General features: G+C 41.3%; 3 protein-coding genes across 3 annotated transcripts; all 3 read right to left on the bottom strand.

Moving 5' to 3' along the window:
* Window positions 1–393: 393 nt before the first annotated feature.
* Window positions 394–5,471, bottom strand: LOC310876438 (xaa-Arg dipeptidase-like). The gene is made up of 7 exons (XM_083789978.1): window positions 4,903–5,471; window positions 4,467–4,615; window positions 4,215–4,357; window positions 3,635–3,789; window positions 3,224–3,359; window positions 2,284–2,391; window positions 394–793 (listed from the first exon to the last, which is right to left on the bottom strand). Exons 1-7 carry the CDS (start codon window positions 5,356–5,358, stop codon window positions 624–626), a joined length of 1,317 nt encoding a protein of 438 aa, XP_083646104.1. The 5' UTR covers window positions 5,359–5,471; the 3' UTR covers window positions 394–623.
* A 194-nt stretch (window positions 5,472–5,665) lies between these two features.
* On the bottom strand, window positions 5,666–11,727 carry LOC310876437 (xaa-Arg dipeptidase-like). Its single transcript, XM_083789977.1, has 7 exons — window positions 11,122–11,727; window positions 10,489–10,637; window positions 9,508–9,650; window positions 8,805–8,959; window positions 7,266–7,401; window positions 6,590–6,697; window positions 5,666–6,172 (listed from the first exon to the last, which is right to left on the bottom strand). Exons 1-7 carry the CDS (start codon window positions 11,548–11,550, stop codon window positions 5,976–5,978), a joined length of 1,317 nt encoding a protein of 438 aa, XP_083646103.1. The 5' UTR covers window positions 11,551–11,727; the 3' UTR covers window positions 5,666–5,975.
* Window positions 11,728–12,773: 1,046 nt separating this feature from the next.
* cfap206 (cilia and flagella associated protein 206) lies at window positions 12,774–21,365 on the bottom strand (the record flags this gene model as incomplete). Its single annotated transcript, XM_083790051.1, has 12 exons — window positions 12,774–12,995; window positions 13,468–13,614; window positions 14,228–14,421; window positions 14,940–15,080; window positions 16,158–16,362; window positions 17,165–17,284; window positions 18,279–18,481; window positions 19,391–19,549; window positions 20,153–20,341; window positions 20,690–20,780; window positions 21,083–21,166; window positions 21,264–21,365. The coding sequence occupies 12 exons, from the start codon at window positions 21,363–21,365 to the stop codon at window positions 12,774–12,776; spliced, it is 1,857 nt and encodes a 618-aa protein (XP_083646177.1).
* Between the last annotated feature and the right edge of the window lie 2,398 nt (window positions 21,366–23,763).

The following is a 23,763-nucleotide window of genomic DNA, read 5'->3' as shown; positions in this document are numbered from 1 at the left end:
TATTTTATTTTGATTTATATAGAATGGATGTAAAGTACATTATTTGAGTTTGAACTCCCCCCCCCCCCCTCCCCCCAATCTCTTCCGGGGTATGCTTGAACTAGTACTTGTATTGCTAGATAATAAAATTATTTATACTCAGTTATTTTTATTTGTTCTGATCTATCATTATTGTGGCATTATTAACTGAAAATGACTACATAAACATGTGTTTATTGAATAAAGATATTTTACTGGTTATCCTCATTTTCTAAAATAGAAATTACATCAGAATGTGTTTAAATCAACTGTTTATTTTTCTTCATGAAATAATTCTGTGTACAGAATCTAAGAAAAACATAAAGTGAAGTAGATTGTCATAAAGAGATTTCCCTTATAGGTAAAAGGCCATGCAATACACTTAAAGCTAAATTTAACTTTGGTAGAGGTTTGTATAGTTAACTTGCTATGATGCAACTCCAAATATTGTTGAGATAGCTTCAATAATTGTTCTTCGATCAAAAATAAATGCAAATAAAAATACTCTCCCCTTTAAATATACCAAATAGCAAAAATAGACGATGTATGGCACCATGACACACTGAGCTTGTAGATCGGCAATGTCTAAATCCTTTTAAGCGAGTTTAACTGTCTTCTGCCTGTCCTCCCTTAAGGATCTTGTCCTCCTTCAGTTTGCCCTCCATAAACTCCTCCTTAACCTTCTGCAGGAGCTCTGGACACAGCAGTACATCCAGAGCTGTCATGGCCAGAGCCTTGGCCGCACGCAGGGTGTAAAACTGAGCTTTATCGTCACCTGCAGGAAAACGAACACACAGGAAAGTATTTTCCAGGTAATATTGCTTTGATGTTAAAGTTGACATACGCAACTAAGACAAGAACAGTTATTTATTGCAGTGGTTTCAAAACTGGGGTCTGGGGACACACCCAGGGGTCCTTGTACCCTTGTATAAAATGTGTGTGTAAAAACACACACACACACACACAATATATGGCAATTTTTTAAGTAGGCCTAAACATGTTTGTTTAATTTAAAAGTTTTTATATTTAAATTAGATGAAGACAGTCACCATTTGTCACCATGACTGCATTGTTGACATAGTGCCTGATGCAGTCCAAATATGTATATGTTACCAGAATGGTTTAATTAACCATTATCCTGAATACATCCGACGTTGTTTGAGTTGACAGTGACACCAGTCACAGTTACAGCAGCCTACAGTAAATCACTTACTGTATGTCGCATTCACACCAGAATGCTTTTTTGCGATTAAAACAAATACTACTGCGTATTGTCGGAAAGTGTGCTTCATTTGGCAGGTGTGAAGGTGTGAAAGAACCGCATTCTACTTTGCCAACAACAACAGGGTTTCACTTCGCTTCAAAGTGCACCTGACTTCAATTCACTGTATGTGAATGCAACCCGCATCAGATAAAGGAAATGAAGCAACTGTGGCAGATGAATGATGAGGAAACACAGTTGGAGATGGAGGGCATATTTTACGCAGCGCAAACGTGGATAGACGTGGTCGAATGAGGAGACTGAAGCCCTCATCGAAATATGAGGACGAGTACATTAATCAATTGCTTAAGGAAACGCATAAAAACACGAAACAGCAGCAAAATGAAGACGGCGAATGTTATATTAGCTGAATTTTCCTAAATGGGCTGTCACGGGTAATCAAAGAATCCTAAAAGAATATAAAAAATATTGCAAGATGTCTGAAATTCTCTAGATGATGCTGAGATAATATTGATTTAATTACGACATTTTTATGTTTAAATGAGATGAAGAAAGTCACCACTCACTCACACATATCTGCAAATGGTGTTACTAATGCCACAGGTCAACAGGTGTGGGCTAAAAAGGCCACATATGGCTGTGTTCTAGTCCAGGGGTTCTCAACGTTTTTGGCTGGGGACCCCCGGAAAAGCTTTGGCCAATGGCCTTGTCTCCCGACCCCCGCCCCCCTCCCCACCCCCAATACAAATTGACTGCTACAATATCCTTAATAATAGAGACATTACATCTTAAATAAATAAATACTGAAGCCAGATTGCCCGAGTGCCAATTAGGCCGCACACAGGCTTCTGTGTGCGGCCTAGAGGGCATGTACGTGCGACCCAGATTTTATTTGGGAAACCCAGCCAATATCTGTTGCAAAGGTTATATTGTCATCCAAACAGGACAAGGCTACAGGCCTACTAAAGCGTGCCTGCGATGCATTATTATATATATATGGGCCTATATATGGGCCTACATTATTATACAGTAGGCCTACATACCACAAGCTACAGTGTATCCCTCAGTATGGTTCAGAGCTTTAGAGCCAATGTAGAAGTAAGGGTGGATTCCAGGAACCACAAAAGACACATTGCCAAAGTCGGTGGAACCTGTGGATGAAAGAACACCAGGGTACATTTGACCATCAAAATCAGTCATCTAAAACCAGCATTAAGCTGTGTTGTAGCGACTACTTCTTCCTATTTATCAAACAACTTAGAAGAGCTGCTGAGCTGTCGGCAGGAACTGTATGACGCATTTCCAAACAAAACCAAAAACCTTCTTGCTGTTAAGGTGATGATTTATTGACTGAAATTATAGAACATAGACGTATAAGCGGTCAACAGAAGATATTGAGCCATCTGGTCCCTCTCGGGCAGATACGATGTACTCCGGACCATTTCTGACCGGAGACATAGAGGCGGGATCAACGCGATACAGATGACGTATTGAAGCGCTGCCACAGTGCAAATGTAAACACAACATAACAGGACTACAACTCGAAATTATTATTAATATTATATTATATTTATTTTTATCATTTTTGTCCTGCTGCTTCCGTTTTATCGTTTCTGCTTGAGAGAGAGACCAGATCCAGGCAGGAGGAGGGAACTTGTGAACTCAATACTGCCGCAATCTGGCGGAGTCAGGTTACTTGCTAGCCCAGTGCACGGGTCGATTTCCGGTTACGTCATCATAACGCGTCGGCCCCGTCACTTTGTCCGAGGCAAAGCCGGTTTTTCATTCAAGTCATTACAAAACGGCGAATTAAACATAACATACTGATAAAGTAACCGGTTGGTGTTTGACATGATAGTGTAATTTTCCTAATGTCTTCTCATTTCATCTCTGTTTCAAGTTTATTTTACAAGTTGGCTGGCCAGGGTGTGTGTATATATATATATATATATATATATATATATATATATAATGTACTCTCACCTGAAGCATTGGTGAGGACTTCTTCATCTGCAGTAAACTCCATCCCCAAAGCCATGCCGTTCTTCTCATACAGATCTTCAAGGGCAGTATTTCGCAAGATGTTGTCAAAGGCATTCCGAGCAAACTCAACTTCAACCTAATAAATGACAGAATTGCAGCTACTGTAAATCAATTAAAGCTTCTGTCAATTAAAGCTGCATTGTGTGACGTTTGTGACCACTGATTGGCCTGTCAATGATATATATTGTGTTGTATGAATCCAATTTGCCAGGTGCCCATAAAATAAACATGCTCTGAAAATGCGTGCGGTCCACCCATCTGACACCTAGTTATCGTTGGGGCTTCAAACATCGCTCGTGTCTCGCAAAACACCTTGGTTTCACCTTGAAATGCCTGCATGACTTTTCTTACTTCACATCCAGTTGCCATGGCAGCAGATCTAAAGCACATCTCCGCTTTGGCTTTGATGATGGGGAGTTCATGGCGTGAGGGGGTTCGTAGATAATACTCCAGCTCAGTGTACGCAGGGATGATGTTGGGCTTCACTCCGCCATGCTTTATAATCCCTGAACAAGACAGCAAACAAGGTGTGCAACCAACGCGTTCTTCGGATTTCTAGCGCCGTTTCTCCATCGGTTTTCCGAAAAACTGGTCCAGTGTGCAACCACCTTTACTCTTCGTGCACTAACCACTTTCAACCTGGCGTCCCTGCTTTGGATTTGTAAACTTGTAGAAAATGTTTGCCTATTATATGTCATGACCAAAATACTAGGAACGCCACGTTGAAAATGACAAAATGGTTCGATATTTGCATGGAATTTTCAGACAATAACAATATTGTATACTACCGTGTTGTAAATTACAACACGACTAAAATCTCGACAAGGTGCGTTACATAGTCAGTCAGCGATTAGGGTTAGTTATTATTGTACTTCGCTCTAGAACTATTAGATCTGCTAAATGCGTATTGTAATTGTGATCCCTTGCTCACCATGAATTCTCCAGTTTGGTTTGATCTGCTGTCTGAGAACAGAAAGGTTGTTGTAGCAGAGCACTGCGGCGTCCAGCGCGTTGACCCCCTCCCAGGGGTAGGCAGAGGCATGCGAGGCCTTGCCGTGGTACCTTATAACAACACTGGACAGGAAGACACAACAAGTCACATGTCAAAGTCACATATTACTCCGGCTACTGGTCCTTAACCAGGGAGGAGAGGTTGAATTTGTGCAAGACACGATAAACATACTCATGTTCGGCTACATCAGGCAGGTAGGGGGCATCATCCTGTAATGGATGGGCCATGAATACTACATCCATGGCCTCAAATGCACCTTCCCTGATCAGGTCTATTTTCCCACCTCCATCCTCCTCAGCCGGAGTGCCCAACACGGTCACCTGTGGAGAAATGTGCATGAATGTAACTGCATTATTTTATTTAAATAACATTATTTAAAATGTATTTATTTTTTCAAATATACAGTACCTAATTGAATAAACACAAAACACTGCACCCTCACACATTAGAAGACATGAGCATTTGCATGTTTAAGCATGTCCAACATGTTCAAGTGGAGATGAAGTTGAATGGACTTAAATTGTATTAAAGTTTCAAGCACATCACACACACACACACACACACACACACACACACACACACACACATCACACAGTATTGATTTTACCTGGACGCGTGCAGGGAAGTCGTGCGTGTTCTCCTCCAACAAAGCCTTTAAGCCCACAGCCGCGGCGGCCCCAACCTCAGCAATCAGGTTATGACCGCATGCGTGACCGATGTCAGGCAACGCATCGTACTCGCACAGAAATCCAACATTAATCACATTCACATCATCGCCATCCTCCGTACAGCAGGCGGCGGCCACGGGCCCCCACGTTGCACGGAAAGCCGTGTCCAGTTTGTAGTGACTGTCGACCTTCCAGCCCGTCGTCTCCTCCGTGAAGAACCTCACCAACCTGTCGTGGGCCTTCTTTTCTTCATAGGCCAACTCCGGACAGCTCCAGATGTCCTCACTGAGGCCGTGGAGCTTCTCTTTGGCTTCATCGATAAAGCTGCAAGCCTTTCTTTTCAGATCTTGCACTGACTGCTTCTGCTGGTGCTGGGCCATACTAGTTTGATTCATTCAATGCCTTAGAATGATTAAATGAATAGTCGCAGGCTTGGCCAATACGGATTTAATCTGCATTCATCATATTGTAATATTGATTTTGTAGAAGGTAAATCGTCTGCATGTTATACCCGGTATAACTATTATACGTGTACCACAAAAATGTAAACAGGGTCATGTGACATTCTTGTTCACTTGCGTAGCAGTTTGTAGTGTAGTGTATTGGTGCCGACTAGTGGATGTTTTGTGAATTGATATTCATAATTGCATAGCTTTCTTCTTGGAATGAGACAGGATTAAAGTAAACAAACCTTTCACATAGTAATGAAATACATATTTATTTTAATAGATTGTCTTTAACGTGAAAAATACATTCCAAACAGGAACAGGAGAGGGGGAAATGGCAGGTGGCTTTCTTCACTGTAGCTTACAGTGTTTGAGTAAGGAGTTGGGACTCAATCACCCACCAGTTCAAAGGTGTTCACAGTGTGTGTGTGTGTGTGTGTGTGTGTGTGTGTGTGTGTGTGTGTGTGTGTGTGTGTGTGTGTGTGTGTGTGTGTGTGTGTGTGTGTGTGTGTGTGTGTGTGTGTGTGTGTGTGAGAGAGAGAGTTCTGAGATGACCATTCCAACAATCAACGTGCTCCAGCCTCAGTAGATTTGGAAGTGTCTTCTGCCTGTGCTCCCTTAAGGATCTTGTCCTCCTTCAGTTTGCCCTCCATAAACTCCTCCTTAACCTTCTGCAGGAGCTCTGGACACAGCAGCACATCCAGAGCCGTCATGGCCAGAGCCTTGGCCGCCCGCAGGGTGTAAAACTGAGCTTTGTCATCACCTGCAGTGAGGCACACACAAGATTCATGTGATAACTGTACAGCAATGCATTATCCGAATATTTTTGCCATTTTCTCATTATTATCCGATTATACGGGTCCTCACTAATGGAACTGGTTCGGTTACAGATAGGTAAAGGTCTGTTTGGTTTCTAATTATCAATGATTTTGTTGGGGTCCCCCTGGAACCACCTTCAAGGACCCCTGAGGGTCCCTGAACCCCACTTTTTAGAATCACTACTGTACAGTGACAGAGGGGGTCATGGGAGAGAGACAATTCTCCATGTGACAACGTTGTAAGCTGCTCCAAGTTATAAACTACTAGGCTATACATTGTGCTGCCCTAATGTGCATCTGTAACTGCATACAGTATATTACTACTGCAACTATTTATAAAGGAGGTTGCATGTGTTACATACCAGCAGCTACAGTGTATTCTTCAGTGTGGTTCAGAGCATTAGACCCAATGTAGAAGTAGGGGTGAATTCCAGGAGCTACGAAAGTCACGTTGCCAAAGTCTGTTGAGCCTGTGGAAATCAGAGGTATTATAATTTGATTTACAAACACGGTTATATTCATAGTGGGTCATATTAAAACAGCAGATTTGTTAGAGTGGTAATATGATATTCTCCCCCCCCCCCCCCCCCCCCCCCACCCTAGTGTCCCTATTCTGGGCATGTCATAATCGGTTATGTGCATAACCTGTAGCCCAAGGTTTCAGAAGGTTGGCAACTTGGCATATCGGTTTCCTATTCCATTTCAAAGTGCCATTTGATTGGCCTGGCAGCAGATTTGACAAATTTACATTTGGGTGGATTTCCCATTCAAATTTGCTGCCAAGTTAGTCAACTAAAATTAACCAGAACTTCCAGCTTCTGGAAACCCAGGACTGCATGTACAGAACATTGAAAACAGCCAAAAACAGGCAAACATTCAGCAAAAATAGCAAATCTACAAGCTCACAACTTTTGGCAGAGATTTGGTGTAGTAATATATTGATTAAAAAAAAAAATATATATATATTGCATGTTAAATATTCAAGTCCACAAGAGGGCATGTGTTTAAACTTTACAGCAACTGAGAATGTCCTCTCACCAGAACCATTTGTGAGCACGTCTTCATCTGTGGTGAAGTCCATGCCCAAAGTCCTGCCATTTTTCTCATACAGCTCCTCCAGTGTTGCAATCCGCAAGATGTTGTCAAACATATTTCGTGAAAACTCGATGTCAACCTGGCGAAGACATTATTTATAGTTGACGTTCCAATTTAGTATTGTGTCTTATAATTCATACACAAGTGGCTTCTATGGCTAGAATGTACCTTCAACCTGAAGGCCACAGGGAATGACACATTATTGTAATATATGATTTAAAGGGGGTGTAAGTGATGTCGTTAAAATTTGTTTGTTCAGTAACAGAGATCTCCCCGTCTCTCCTGGTCTTTTGTAAACAGAAAATATGTTTTTAGTTTGGGATACCAATTCTAACCAGGAGAGAACTCATACAAGATACAGATTGAACAAGTGAAATTGGAAGGGGGCGAAATATAATAATGAGCAGACAACAGATATTTGTCTGTTTAGTTTAGTAAAGCGGGGAAGATCCCCGTTAATGAACACACATGCTATAGCAATTATTGTAGCTTTGTCACTTTGTGCCGCACTGAGCTTTTATGTACAAAATCTGCAAAAAAAAATTAACACAAATCTTCTCTTCAGGGGGTCCCTCGCACAAAATATTTTCAGATGAAATACATGTCAATTTAGGGGGTCCTTATATAAAGAACTGACTGGATGAACCCCCATGTAATATTTGAAACAATTCAATATTGCTTTATTGTAAGAATATACGATTGTAGCCAGGTTTCCAGCCTGATTCGCTGCATTCATTTGTTTTGTCACTTTGCTACTCAGTCTGGAAGTGTCCTATCTCCAAGGATGGCGGGACATGTAAAACTGAGAAATCGACCTGTCACCCGAGGCTTCTGATTGGTTGGTTGAGACAAAAACACCAGGTTGACGTCTTATCAATCTGCCTACTGCTGTTGCCCTGCAACGTACATGTAAACAAGTCTTAATGCTTTTTCTGGTTTTATCCTCTTAGCAGATTTTGTATTGACCTGTACTTTCCTTGAACTGTACCCATTCTGCAATCAATCAATCACTCACTCAATCAATCCATCCATCCAATGTATTACTCACTCACCCCACACAGCAGTCAGTATTTTTGTACTACTGAATCTGAGATAGTGGACTACTTCATCAAATTAGGGTTTATTCTTTACCGTAGGTTTTACTCTCGAGTCTCGAACAGGTACCATTTTTTTCAATATGAGAAAAGCATGGACAGAGTGGCGCTGGCTGATGACGTATCAGCAACAACAATTGGCTACTTAACAGGTGAACATTATGAAATATGAGTCAAACAAAAGGCTGGCCAGACTGAGTAGCGAAGTGACAAAATAAATCACGGAATGCAGCGAATCAGGCTGGAAACCAGGCTAATACAATGTTTCCTTTTCCCAAAATGTGTGCAGGGAAGACAAGCTGTCACTTTAAGACAAGCAGTCTCCTTGTCAGACACAGCACTGGCTCTACTAAGCACACGTTCTACTGTATTTGACTACTTTTCTTACTTCACATCCAGTTGCCATGGCAGCAGATCTAAAGCACATCTCCGCTTTGGCTTTGATGATGGGGAGTTCATGGCGTGAGGGGGTTCGAAGATAATACTCCAGCTCAGTGTACGCAGGGATGATGTTGGGCTTCACTCCGCCATGCTTTATAATCCCTGAACAAGACCGCAAAGAGGACAAACGTTACTTTCGATGCATAAAAATAAAAACAAGCTACAATGTGTCATCTCATAGTGCAGTTGTTCTCAAACCTTTTCATGTGTATTTGGCATCGGGACCCTCCATCTGAAAATATTGTGCACCAGGGAACCCCATTTGTGTTTATCCTGTGGTTTATTGCCGTTGTCGCCAATACATATTTGTGGAGTGTTTTTCGTGCAAAACTAATGCTTGGAATGGATTCAGAATCATGAAAACCCCCTAGTTTGACACACGTCACATGCTACGTAAAGCATAATGAAATTTAGAACACACCCAAACTTTCAGCAGCTGTCAAAAATTCCCCTAGGGTTGTTGAATAGAAACCAATGTGGGATAGGTTAGTAGACACCCTTACAAACACATTGGTGAAGAAAAGTCTTGGTAAGAAATGTATTCCCCGATTTTATTAATATCCCCTGACAATTGCTAAAAACAACATTTTCAAAAGATCTTCAAGCTATATAATAAAATGAAAAACACATCACACACACACACACCTCACCGTGGATCCTCCAATTTGGTTTGATCTGCTGTCTGAGAACAGACAGGTTGTTGTAGCAGAGCACTGCGGCGTCCAGCGCGTTGACCCCCTCCCAGGGGTAGGCAGCGGCATGCGAGGCCTTGCCGTGGTACCTTATAACAACACTGGACATGAAAACAGAGACTAGGGTTACACACACTGTGCTCTGCCAGGGTCTATTCTGGGAGTTCCTTGAAAGAATGTGTCAGTGAGAGGTGATATTGTAACCGCATACAGACTCTGTATATACACCACAGTGGGTAAACATTGCTCAACGTGCTCTTCAAGTACACATTTAATAAAATCAGTTGTTTTTATCTACATTAACCATTTCATCCCCATATACTTGCCACATCGTTATGTAGAGGAGGTATAGACGAAACAACTGGGACAAACATTTGGCGAAAATAGCAGCTCTACAAGCTTTCAACGTGTCAAAATAGAACATTTAATCCATTTTTATTTGATTGTTTCTTTTTTATTTGTCTCTCTTAAACAACGATTTAATATTGTAAGGATGTATTTTAAATACATCCTTTAACACACTTCTTATTCTGGGAATGGTGTACGCAATGTTGTACGTACATACAGTACATGCCAGTGGTGGCTCCCACACTGTGGAACACCCTACCCTTATCGATTAAAAATGCTGAGTCTGTTGAAGGTTTTAAAGTCTTGTTAAAAACTCACTTATTTAGTTTAATGTTTCTGCTTTTATTCTTCGTTGTGTTATTTGCTCCTTTGTGCCTTGTTTTAACTTGATTGTTTAAATTGTTGTTTCACTGTACAGCACTTTGTAACTTTGTTTTGTGATTTATAAATAAAATGTACTTACTACTTATAATAACCTTGCCAGAAATAGCTGTAGCACATACAATAAGTAGTAGTAGTACACACAGACTAAACACTGCATCATGCACAAGAAAACAACACCAGGATGTGAGGCTTCAAATTCAAACGTACTCGTGTTCAGCCATACACGGCAGGTAAGTGGCATCCTCCTGCGAGGGATGGGCCATGAATACGACATCCAGACCCTCAAAAGCATCTTCCCTCACCATGTCAATTTTACCTCCGCCATCCTCCTCGGCCGGGGTGCCCAACACAGTCAACTGTTGGGAGACAATCGTGAGCAGGGAGACATACATTAGAGAAATGGTTCTCTCAAATTTCGATCCCGGAGACCCCCAGGGATCCTTGAGGGGTCCCCAGCAAAATGACTTAACACTTAACCCCATTTTATACCAATATCTTCCTTGGGGTCCTTACTCCTTGTCCTTGATATAAAATGTATTGTGCTTTTAATTTATACCTTTCTAGTTTATCTGTATACATTTGATTCATCTTTATGTGAAAACATAAAAATGTTAGAAAAAAAATGTTTGAGAGCCACTCACTCAAGTGACACATTGTTCATTTAAAGGCGCTATGCAACATTCAGTCACAAGATGTCGCACTACACCCTTAAAGAAGTAACGTTCAAGTCAAAGTCCGTATACTAAATAACCCGGCCGGGTCTAAGGTCCATACCGTCCAATTGGTAATACACTCTCTCGGAGTTAAAATGTACATTGAACTTTAATGTGTGCGTTATACCTGGAGTCGAGAAGGGAAGTCAGGTGTACTCTCCACTAGAGCTTTCAATCCCAGCGCCGATGCGGCTCCCACCTCCGCTATCAGGTTGTGACCACATGCGTGTCCAAGGCCGGGCAACGCATCGTATTCACACAAGAAACCAACATTGATCACGTCGCCTTGCGCGCAGCCGCCGCCGGCCACCGGTCCCCAGGTGGCACGGAACGCAGTTTCGAGTTTAAAGTGGCTGTCAACTTGCCATCCCTCTTCTTGGGAGAACAAAGCGACCAACCTGTCGTGAGCCTTCCGTTCTTGGTAGGCCAGCTCCGGACACAGCCAGATGTCCCTGCTGAGGCTGTGGAGCTTCGCTTTGGCGTCGTCAATACAGCTGCAAACTTTGCCTTTCAAGTCCAGCAGCACTGCATATGTTTGCATCACTGGCACTGCCATTGTTTGTTTTTTTGGTGATAATGTTATTCGTTGATCATAATCCAATTTCAAAGCCAGTTAAAAGGCTTTCAGTTCAACTGACGCCATAATATTCCAGTATGGGGAGTGCCTGAGTGGTGGTGACCAGGACCATGCAGGCACCAACACAATAATATGCAAACTGATATGATATGATCCTCTTCTTGGTGCTTCCAGGAAAAGTGCCCCCGGGAAGAGGAGGGAGATAAGGAAGAGGGGGGGGGGGGGGGGGGGGGCGAGAGAGATTCTATGTGCAAAGGCGCAAAGCAAACACTTATAAGCAATACAAAATAGGCTATGTATTCTGTGCCATAAAGCAAAAGCAAACAGATATTGAGAAAAGGATATTACAACGGTGTGCAAGTGTTCAACCTTATTTTCCTATTGGTGCTATAATTAAGCATTGCCACTGCCAGGCAGGCAGGTTGATCTGGAGAGATTATGTTACATCATCAGTGTTGCCAAGTCAGCTTATTATAAGCGACTTTGGTGTCGTTTGCCTGTTAAGTCGCTTGTGAATAGCCTATTGGTAGTTTATGCAGTTTTTTGGACTTGTATCTAAAGTGTAGTTGCTAATTTGGTCTTGCTTTCTAGTTCACCACAGTAACCTACATCAGCTATTTGAGTATCCCATAAGAGCGCACAAAATATTTTACAGCGCAAATCTGGCACAGACACAAAAATATTTTCAGATGGGGGTCCTTGCCATGAATATGATTAGGAACCACTGCTCTAAAACAATATTTAGACGATTAAGTTTGACTGACTTGCCCTAGTTACTTATCTTGGGCGAATTTACTTCACTTGTTTCTCTCAGAAAATATGGCAACACTGTAGGTCACCCACCAGCTGGCCTTTCAAAGGAACATGCAACATGACTATCAAATGTATTCACGTCAATGTCATGTTCTTTTCATATTGCTATTAACCACTTGAAAGCAGTTCCTGCAGCAGAGTATTATCATGTCATTACATAACATTAATTAAATAGAAACTCAAAAGAAGTTTTGATTTCACACACAATATATTATTCATGATGAGCTACTGCCCTGCTTAAAATGAAAAATAATGTAATGCAATAATTGTCATGCAATTTGTATCGTTTTATGTATGATTTAAAATTTGAAGAAATACCTCTGAAGAAACAATACAAGATTTGATTGCCAAGAGACAAACAACCACACTCCGCTGCCCCTCAAAGATGGTTATTCGTCAATAGATGTGGTCAGGTTTGTCTTAATCATTTTCCCAGTCTTATTTCCTCGAAGGCCCGCCAGGTACACCAGGGGCTTAGGAACATGTGTGGATGCGTCTCTCTTGGTTTGACAGGCTGCATCCTTGGGTGGGAATGTCTGCGTGGTGTTGTCTCGTCTCATGTGGCTCAGACCCGTCTGCATGGAGTGTGTCACTGTAGTCCGAAGGTTAGCCTGTGATCACAAAAAGAATACAGTCTGCACACTGGGTCATGCTCCAAGGCTTTAAAATGTGTTTGCTTATACCATCATTGGACGGTCACAGGATGTTTTGAGTCTACCGGCTCTTCTTCAGCCTGTGATCACAAAAACGGTGTGAAGTCTACGGTCTGAGTGTGAGGGTGTGAGCAAGCAGGCCCCCAAATGCCAGTCTGGCGTTTGGACAAAACACTAAGATTTTAATGATAAATTAACCGGAATATTAAAAAGTGAGTAGGCCTAAGTGACACTAATAAATTATACTATATGTTAGTTCTATTGATCCAAGGTGGAACATGATCGATTGATTAATCATTCAAATAAACAGCTCTGAAAATGCACACAAGCCTAATTGATGCTCTGTCTCACGCTGCGTGAACTTGTCGATCTGCCATTTTCGACACCAGGCGGAATTAATCAGGCTCATTAGGAATCAGGCTTTACTGACCAGTTTGATTGCTTTTCGTCGTAGTTCCCACTCGTTCCACTCATATGATTTGACAATGTTTGTCTCCAGCAGCAGGTGGGTGTCAGTCTGTGTACAGCTGTCACACTTGATAATGGGCTTGACCAGTAAACTCTCCCCTGACTGCATCTGTGAAGTTACAAAAGAAGTTGGAGTTACTTCACTGTGAGCCTTGAGAGCAATGAGGCTGGAGTTGGTATAGAAAGCACAGGAAGTCTTAACCACTTTAATCTGGGTAAAATGGTCAAAGATTTGCAAAAATAGCCGAATTACAAGCTCAGCTTTTTCACTATTAAACCAACAAAAGTTAAAGTTTAAGCTTGTGTTTAAGCTACAGTATAAGCTGTGGTGTTGGAGAGAGAGACACATTCACCATGAGCCTTGAGAGTAATGAGACTGGTTCAATCAAGTTAAGTGTTGCCTAACTCCTTTCAACCTGGCTTATGTGGGCATGTGGCATGATGTCTTGATCTAAAAAATAAATAAATATCAACCGTTTCTGGAACAGGGCCCACATGAAAATCTCAAAAGCGTCTGCATCTGACACATGAACATCTCACCCATCTGACCACTTAAAAGGGCAGCTATTTTCATAGCATGTTACAGTATGATCAATCTATTGATTGTGTTCCGGCTCAATGGAACTAACGTTGTATACTTTCTATTCAGCAGTATCACAATGAAAGTTCACTTTTCAAGGTTGTAAAGAAACATCATTTCTCTCTCACACACACACACACACCTCAGTATATGGCGTGACAGTGGAAAACTGCTGGTGGAGCTGAAGCAGCTGAATGAGCTCAGGGGAGCGCTTGGCCCTCTCCCCCACGGACTCAATCATCTCATCTGCCCTGGAGGCAAAGTTCAATGCAGCCTGTTTGGAGCTGAAAACGTAGAATTTATCCCTGTGTTTCAGCACTCCAATGCTCGGATTACCTGTGCAGGAAATGAAAGATGTAAAAACTTCATTTTGACATCCATTATAATTAAATGTGTATTAACTGATTTCTATGCAGTGACCAGTATCACTGTGCCAGCAGCAGCACAATTGTTTTTTCTCCATGTGACAGAGGGGTCAAAGTTGAACGAAAGCTCCACTATGGTAGAAATAGGTCAACAATACAAATGATGCTAGTTTTGTGGATTCATTTATTTTTAATAAGTGGCCCCCAGTGGCCCCACCAAATGACCGGAATTACTTAATATTCAACATAACCAGACTAGAACTCCCACCACGGGACTCAGGCAATCAATTAATACCTTTGCAACCACTACATTAATGGCAAGCATTTCCTACAGCTTTAAATCCAAAAATCTGAACTAACCCTTTAATCTGAAACATATTATATACAGTACTGTATGTAGTGTGGGTCCTTACTTCATCTCTCTCTCACCTAAAGGGGCCCATAGTGTGAAAAACACTGAAATCCCTGCTGCAAAGTAGAATCACATACCTGGCAGTAGAAGCCCGCCTTTCTTGACCAGTGCATAGCCACAGTAGCCTTTATACTGCAGTGGCAGTTTGTCAAGGTTTGCAGTCGTTTCGGGAAGAAGCCACTCTTGTGTCTTCATCTCTGAAGGATTAATACAGTCACCTGGAGGTCATGAAGAAGAATGCCGCGTTCATTCAGAACAATTTTTGTTTTCAGCAGTATGAGATTGTGTGTGTGTGTGTCAGAATGCACTATACATGTGCTGTTAAAGTACAGTATAACAGTTACATCAGATGCACCTCTTGGCATGCTGACAGAAGAGTCTTAAACACGTAATGTTGCACCAGGGAGGAAGTGAACTAAGAAAGGGGAGGAATGAGGAATCTTGATGTATATAGTATAGCCATGTTTTGTTCTTGCTTAATGTGAGTCTGCTAAATGCCTAAATTCCACTGCAGACTGCTGGGCGAGTGCTGGCGCTTTGGTATGGTGGGTCAGATCAACATATGGAATGAATTTTGTACTGGCGTGTCTTGAGTGTACAGGGTTTGATGAATGAAGTGCCTGGTGCTGGTGTAACACACAGGTCCTGGATCTGGTGAGAGAAGGAATGGACCTGGTGAGACGTAGGAGGGGCCTGGACAGGAGTCAACCCACAGAGCCTAATCCTTTCTATATGGTGACGTGTCACGAGGAGTGACCATATATGGAGGTGTAATGTCACAAGGCATGACCATATATGGAGGCGTGATGTCACGAGGCGTGATCATATATGGAGGTGTGATGTCACAAGGCCATAACAAGCAGGCAGGCTCTATTAGCTCAGTGGTAAAAAGATCAGTACTCAGCGTAAGTCAAGGTTAGAACATAAATATACTTTGGCATACAATGAATATCAAAAATAGCCTATTTACAAGCGTCGACACATTGTGATTTTGTAGATGGGCTATACAAAAAAACCATTAAACCTATAGGAGGCCCTCAAAAATCAAGATCAGCCAGGAGAATGAGACTAGCAGGACACTGCCAAAGATACCAAGAGCTTCCAGCCAGCAAGTTAGTGCTGTGGGAACCAACACACGGGCACCGGTCACGAGAAAAACTCACAACTCAAGAAAGAGAACCGGGATACCGGGATGACTGATGGAAGCAACGATGGAGGGCTGGTTTGAGGACGACCTAGAGAGATGGCATGGTCCACAATACAGATGCCCAGTAACAGTGGCAGATGTACAGTACCTGTACCTGAAGACTCTGCCATTCTGTCCTCATCTGTCTTGACGTCGGAGTCCTCCAACAGGCCGTCTAAGTGGCCCGCAGAGAAGAGCTGAGCCTGGGAGGAAAGGAATGGCTGCAGGTGTGTCACCATGCCGTCCAGGATGCTCAGCACAACCATCTCGTCCTGAAGAGTCCTCCACAGCGTGGCCACAGCCCTGAAGTGTGGCTAACACAAGAGATCGTTACTGTCAGGTGAAACTGTTACTGTTGAGGAAATGGTGGGGAAAAAATAACCAATGGATACAATGTAGTTATCATTTAGTCACAAGCTCTTGTCGATACTATTTTTGCCTATAAGAAAGAAAAAAAAAACATTTTAAAATTGTGAAAATATCCATCTACAAGCTCGCAACATGTGAGTAGATTCACTACTTTTGTGTGACATTTGTATGGTGAAGTAGGACATTAATTATAAAAGGTTGGAGATACAAGGTTTCTACCCGACAGCAACGGTATGCACATCTGTCTCTGTATGTAAGCTGCATGCTCTTCTCTTAACACTTGTTAGCGTACATGCCACAATACATAGGCCTATATACATCAGCGGTTCTCAAAGTGGGGTCCGGGGACCCCCCTGGCATAATTGAGATGGTTCCAGGTGGTCTCCCAGCAAAATGTGTTAATATGGCATCAAAATCAACCATTCTAACCATATTTCATAATTCGTGAAAGATTTGGAATACCCTTTGAAAAAATGTAAACGGTCACTGATCGTTTATGTGGTCCCTGGCAAAACATTTTCAGATTTCACCTATTTGGAGGTGCTTCCATGAAAACAGCTACTGTAGGAATTTCGAATTGTAGGAAAAATGCGGAAGTGCAAACTCGCCTAAGCGTGCCTGAATCGATTCATGAACGAGTACTCTGTGTTAAGCCCCAGCTGCACGCTGCAGTTCCAGCTTTGGTCAGTAGGGTTGAATCAACGTTTCCCAGCCGCTCTGGTGACTTGGTTATTATACTGTACTTACAAAAACCTGTGTGGTAGGTACGGCCGTCTTTGTATGCACTGTGTCTTTAATCTGCTGTATCCGTGACACCAGGTCAGTCTGTAGGTGTTCAACCTGCTCGGTGCATAAACACACATCTGCCTGTCAATGAACACAAAGAAAGACAATTAATACTTTTTACAACTCTGGACCACTTAAGACACATTTACCCATTTAATTAAGTACCTTATCCATCTTCCAAAGCTGAAACTACTTATGAACCGAAGTCATGGTATAGGCTATGATTATTTATTTAAGTGTTAGGGTTAGTGTTATCCTTGAAACTGTACTAAGTAAGCAGTACAATTTGTATTTCAGTGATTGCTTTTCTTTTTTTGTTATTGTTAATTAATAACAAAAAATATGAATTCAAACTGGCATCATGAATGAATAAAGAAAAAAAAACATAATAACAAAAAAAAAAAACCCACACAACCACCACTCCCTCCCAGGACCAACGATGTCACGAAAAGCATACCTTACTGTATAAAAAAATAAAAAAGCTTTTCTAATATCTAAATAAAATACTGTATAGCCACACCCTGAAGAAGACACAGAAGCATTGAGTCCCATTTCTATAGTCTTTGGTATGACCCAGCAGCCGGGGAATTGAGCCCGACCTCCCAATTTCATGGGCAGACACTTGAGCCACAAGGCCACTGAGCTGGTAGTTTGTACATACAGTATATAGGCCAATATTATACCATATGTTGATTCTCCTTCAAAATGAGAAGATGCACTAGATGATTCTCTACTGTTAGTGTTAACTGTGAAATTACATGTATGATACAAGCACTCTTTATGTTGTTTCTTTATACAGAGTTTGGTTGTAAAGCTTCCATTCTTGACATCACAAAACCTTATGTAGTGGATGTTTTCTGAAAAAGAGTGTATTTTGCCGTTCAGGCACTATATTTCCAAAATGTATATAACAATTGCTTATCAGGAATGCAACATAGGCACTGGTTTTTCATATTATTTTAATTTCCAGGGTTTAAAATGATCTATTAATTCACAAGATTTGTTTATAATCACTACAATACTGATTGTATTGCTGGATAAAAAAAACAATAAAACAATTCGACATTCGACTCACCAATAGGACTTTAAGGAAAGCTTGGTGCTGTCTGACATTGTACAGGGCCTGTTTGAGTTGGACCAGGAGTCGCTGGTTCTCATCAGAACCCATCAGACTCTCCAATACTGCTGTGTATTTCCATGCCAAACTCTGTGACAGAACCAACTCATGTTCTATTACGTTCCTGACGGCTGGTAGCGCCTCATGTAGAATTTTAGGCACTGTACCAAAGGAACAGAAATCAAAGTGAGGAAAGTCATTTCAAAATGCTTTTGCAAAGCATTTGACAGATCATATTTTTAAGAACATTCTGTATTATAGGCCTACGGTAGGTCCTTGGTTGAAACAGAATTGTACCTCTTTTACAGACTGGAGCTTTTATATTTCAGCATTTCTGTGTAATATATTTTCCATGAAATGAATGCAAGTGTTAATGTAATGTTCTCCTTAGAAAGCTACACAATGTACACCGACTAATAGGGAAAGAAATATTAAATGCATTAAATTTGTTTCTGACAAAGTTGGAAAAACTCTATAAGAAATCTCTATAAATCAACCACTAAAGCCCTAATTTATACTTGGCCATACAACGGTGATGCGCGTCATAAATACCCAATCTACAAGCTCACTTGGTTTGTTGTCGCTATTTTTTTAAATGTTTTATCTTTTTGAAACGTTTTGATGTATGCGTCAGACCAGTGTTGATTTTTGACAGATATTTTAGTTTGTCAGTGTTTTGAATAAAATTCAATGTGAATGTTTTAGTTTGAGTCTAGTTTTAGCCGACTAAATATCATGAAAAAAATATATGGCAGATTTTACACACGGTTGATTGATGGTTGCATGCTGAAAATAGCAGATCTAGTCACATTGTGAGCTTGTAGATCTGCGATTTTCAAAGCACAACATCCGAGCGCAACCAATCACCTTCTTATAGTTCTACTGGATCTCTTCTCCACTGTCCCTCCAACATTTTTGTCTAGTTATAATTTGTTGATGAAATTGTCAATAGGCTGTATTTAGTCATAGTCAAGCTTAGTTTTTATTTCGTTTTCGTCAGTGAAAAAAGGTAGTCGGCGAAAACAATCTGTACGTTTTAGACGACTAAATCAACACTGCATCAGACTCACAGTTGTCAATGCCCTCTCCTCCCTTCTTGCTGAACTTGTTGAAGAGGCGGATGCCTGTAACGATCATGGTCAGCTCCGTGAGCTGCTGCTCCTTGTCCCTCTTCAGGAGAGACATGAAGGTCCCCAGTTCCACCTGAGGGAACACGCTCTGCAGGGCAGCTAGCACATGCATGCTTTGTGTTACTTAACCACTTACACCAGGTCCGGGGACACCCAGGGGTCCTTCGGGGGGGTTCCAGGGGGGCCCCAGCAAAATTAGTTAATAGAGCAAAAAGACCAGTGTAACACTATAGTCTATTTTCAATTAATCTTGACATTTAATTAACCATTTAATTTTGTAAATGGTTTTGAACAACAAGAAATCTTGTATGGGTGACCCTGGTACATGAAAAAGGTCCATTTGAGGATCAGTGACTTAAGCGTAATCCATGCTTCTTCCGACAGGTGCTCCTGCACCCCCAGATGTCCTGACTGTTGACTGTAGCCTACTATAGGCTCTATGCACACACGTCATTGAGTGAGGTTCCAAATGGTCCCGTACAGGTGTGTAACTCAGACTTATGGGGTCCTTTGAAAGTAAAAGGTTTGAGAACCACTGTACACGAAATGCAACAGAACCTTAATTAGTATCATCGTTATTATTCTGTGTGCATAGAGTCTGTAGAGTATAATATTGCATGAGCTCATGATGTAGGACAGGCTATGACCCTAGCTAAAATCCTAGTGTTGAATGCACAGTAGACCTATAGGTTAGTAACAGACCTGTTGTCTCTCGCACTGTGTTGAGGTCAGAGGGAGAGCCCAGGCCAGAAGACAGCAGCATGTAGTGAATGATGGCGTTATAAAGAGCCTCCAGTTCTTCTCTGGTCTTCACCCTGGTGTCTGTGATGTCTCTCATCACTGGGCTCAACCTGGACCGCAGCACGCCATGGTGCTCCTCAATGAACTCAGCTGTAGGAACAGAACCATAATGGAAATTAGCTCTCAAGCTTTTTGTGTGTGGTTCTCTCATTTGGATAGACTACTAGGCAATAGACACATTTTAGGTATAGGCCAATGCATTTTTGAAGAAAAAAAATAAATAAATAAATGGACAGGAGAACAAATTAATATCGGAAGCAGAGTCCTGGTTAATAAATAAGGTACAATTTGGACCCAATCCTAAAGAAAATAATGTGTCTATCATGGTCTTATTTTCTACTGTTGATGGGATGAGATGCATTGTTGTACCAGGCAAAATAATTCATTTTTAAGTGAGCAACGCTGTAAAATAGGCTTAAGAATTTTTCATGCACTTACATCGAGAGGTGTAGTTCATATCAAAATAGACTTGCATTTTGATTGTGTCAAGGGCTGGGCTACATTTTTCCATCAGTTTTTCCACACACAGCTGTAAAGAAAGACACCAGGTGAAGTGATTTTGAAGAACATTCAAACGCACATTACACATTTTTGAAGGGCAATTTCAGAGTTTGTGTAATAACAGTAACCATCCTGTAGATGGCGCTTCAAGCCCCATTATGCATTGGGAACTTGGAAGTATTCGGCCTACGTAAAGTATTCGGGGAAATGTATAATTTATTTAGACGTGCATGCTTCTCCATTTAAAATTAACTGCAATAACTAAATGCATCTATTGATATTAATAGCATGCACAACATTGCACATTTAAAGACCCCAAACTTCATTCACCTGCACAAGCTTTCGTACATCTTGCTTCGTCAGCATCCTATCAACGTTGAATTCATTGCGAGGATCAAGGACTACAGCTTTTACCTATAAAAACAAAATGCGTTGCATGCTCGACAGTCGCACGAATAACGAATAAAATATGTTTAAGCAATAAGCATACTACTGTAGTTCCTGCACATACCACGAAAGCAACCAATGTATCCGTCACCACGTTTCCATGTGCTGCACATTCCTGAGCAATCTCACGAATGATGTTTTTAATCACACTCTCCGCTTGAGACATCTCGTTCGGTTAACACGAATTTACCGAGTTGACTTTTGACGGAGTTGTTGGTATGTCGTCATAGTAACGGGCAGCAGTTTCTGCATTCAATTTGACAGTAACCCCTAGAGGGTGCTATGTTACCAACGTATTAAATTATGCTGGGATTGCACTATGCATTAAAAGGGGGGCAAAGAAAGCCAATTAGGCTACTGTAGATTAGTCAATATACAGCATTTGGCTCTTTGTCATAAATGTTGAGTCATTCCATGAAACTGTACCATTTGCGGTGCCTCTGACCTTGTGTGATTGATTGGGTTACCAAAATCCATTTTTAAAAGCGTTTTAATTATCAATTGAAATGTTCACATGATTGTACCTTCATATCAGATATGTTTTCCTTCTTTCAGTAGATGCCACCTATTTTGTCATGTTCCCAATTTCACTCCTTAACTTATTTTACAATGTTTTCACTTCAACACATAAGGGACAACGGACAACACACAAAAAGATTTAAAAATATATTTATTCTAAAAAAAAAAAGACGTGACATACAAAGCATTATTGGTGAAATGCAGTCCAGATGGTTAAAAGTACATTTGTATAAGGTTGGAACAAGGCAAGAACAAGGCATCTCACTTCAAATCTAGGATTACACCTACTGTAAAAGGCCAAGTGTTGGAACAACTGATCTGCCTTACACAAGTCTCTAAAGTTCCCACAGTGATTACGTGCCGATTTCCACCAAAAACCTGAGCTTTAAAAATCAAAGGACAACCCCATGTTTAATAGAAAATATGGCAATTAAAAAACAAAACAGGTCTCACACAGACACACACACACAAAATGACTATGCAAAAGTGCACAAAAATACAAAAGACAAATCATGCATCACAGAAGTACATGGGGCTGTATAGGGGCTTATCAGGATTAAGCAAGTTCAAAGCAACAAGGCAAATGCACCAGTTTTGGCCCCGCTGAAAACTTCACAGCACTAAGACCTGATTTATACTGACTTGCGTGCTGCTGAAACACGTAGGAGAAAAAAAGGCAAATCTACACGCTCACAGGCGGAAAGTGATCACCACTGCTGTGCACGTCAACGCATAATACATGCTGACAAAACTGTCAAAGACAAACCAAAACCACAAGTGAAAACAAATAGAAGACAAAGCAATACATATTTTAAGTGGACCCAAAAAAAAGCATAGTAATTCACTGTACACAAGTTTACTGTACACAAGAGACAAGGTGATGATCAGTATTCTCAGAGCAATCCCATGCATCACATAATCCAACATGGACATGATACTTTTAACTTGCTATACAAAAAGCCTTTCAAAAAAGCTCAACTGGTTCTTCTGGCGGAGAATCGACACTCCTGAGGGAAACCCAAACAGTGCAGTGTAGGCATCAGTGTAGTTGCTCTCAGAAATGACTGCACATCATACAACCACCAGCAACCAGTGCTGCACCATTATTGGTGCATTCTTATGTTCCGTCTTCACTCCAGTTTGCTGGTCCCGTACGGCAGTGGTTCCTAAACCTTTTAATTTCAAGGACCCCTAATTTGTGTATTCATGGACCCCCATAACTCTTACAGTGTACACATTTTGGTCCCATTTGTACACTGCCAGTCACAGGCTTTTAAGGTTCAACTTGGTTGCCAACTATCAATCGCTCATTATGCTGGGGACCCCTTGGAACTCCTTCAAGGACCCTTGGGGGTCCCCACTTTGAGAACCACTAGTGTATTGATTATCATCAACAACTTAAATGAATAGTACATTTTTTCTTGCCCAGACAACCTGATAGCGATACACCATCAGATGAGCAGGTTCATCAAAGTATATAGCCTGACTTAAGTTGCATGTGGGTGTTGCACACCAAACAGCCAATCTACAAGATACTAGAGTATGAATACTGGGTCTCAGGATAACAAAATGTCTTACTCCGATTTGCGTGGAATTTGTAAGATTTGTTTGAAGTCAGTTTACGTGGCAACGGTGGCATCAACCAACACTTGCTCCCCATCATCACCTACAGTACCGGTAGGTAGACTTACAAGAGCAGTGACGTGTTCATGTTCTTGAACAGAACTACTTTAACACACAGGTTCTTGTACTGGATTTGAGGACATTGAACACAGACTTTCTTCTCCCTCGCTTGCCATCGCCTTTATGGAGATATTCCAGAATTAAGTAATTTTTTGTGTGCAACACATCACATAACCAAGTATAAATTAGGCTTTAGAGTCATGATTTCTGCCCTGACAGAGGACATGCACAACGTCCCCTACCCCCAGAAAAAATAGGGGAAAAAATGGGAAAGGGAATGGTTGTGTTGCCGAACTGCATTTCACTTTTGTAACTTTCACCCAGTCACATGGATAAGATAATAATTTAAATGCAATTAAAAC

This window comes from Protomyctophum parallelum (genome assembly GCF_964188405.1).
Source record: "Protomyctophum parallelum genome assembly, chromosome: 19".
NCBI lineage: Eukaryota > Metazoa > Chordata > Actinopteri > Myctophiformes > Myctophidae > Protomyctophum > Protomyctophum parallelum.
The sequence above is the reverse complement of the archived record's forward strand: the minus strand, read 5'-3'. Positions and strand labels throughout refer to the sequence as shown.

Excerpts from the sequence above, each read along its gene's own strand:
- LOC310876438 (XM_083789978.1), bottom strand. The coding sequence starts at position 5,358 with ATGAATCAAACTAGTATGGCCCAGCACCAGCAGAAGCAGTCAGTGCAA. Across the intron at positions 3,790-4,214 it reads ACCAAACTGGAGAATTCATG|GGATTATAAAGCATGGCGGA; the intron begins GTGAGCAAGGGA and ends TGTCTTGTTCAG. Across the intron at positions 2,392-3,223 it reads AGTCCTCACCAATGCTTCAG|GTTCCACCGACTTTGGCAAT; the intron begins GTGAGAGTACAT and ends TTTCATCCACAG.
- LOC310876437 (XM_083789977.1), bottom strand. The coding sequence starts at position 11,550 with ATGGCAGTGCCAGTGATGCAAACATATGCAGTGCTGCTGGACTTGAAA. Across the intron at positions 10,638-11,121 it reads ACTTCCCTTCTCGACTCCAG|TTGACTGTGTTGGGCACCCC; the intron begins GTATAACGCACA and ends GTCTCCCAACAG. Across the intron at positions 8,960-9,507 it reads ACCAAATTGGAGGATCCACG|GGATTATAAAGCATGGCGGA; the intron begins GTGAGGTGTGTG and ends GGTCTTGTTCAG.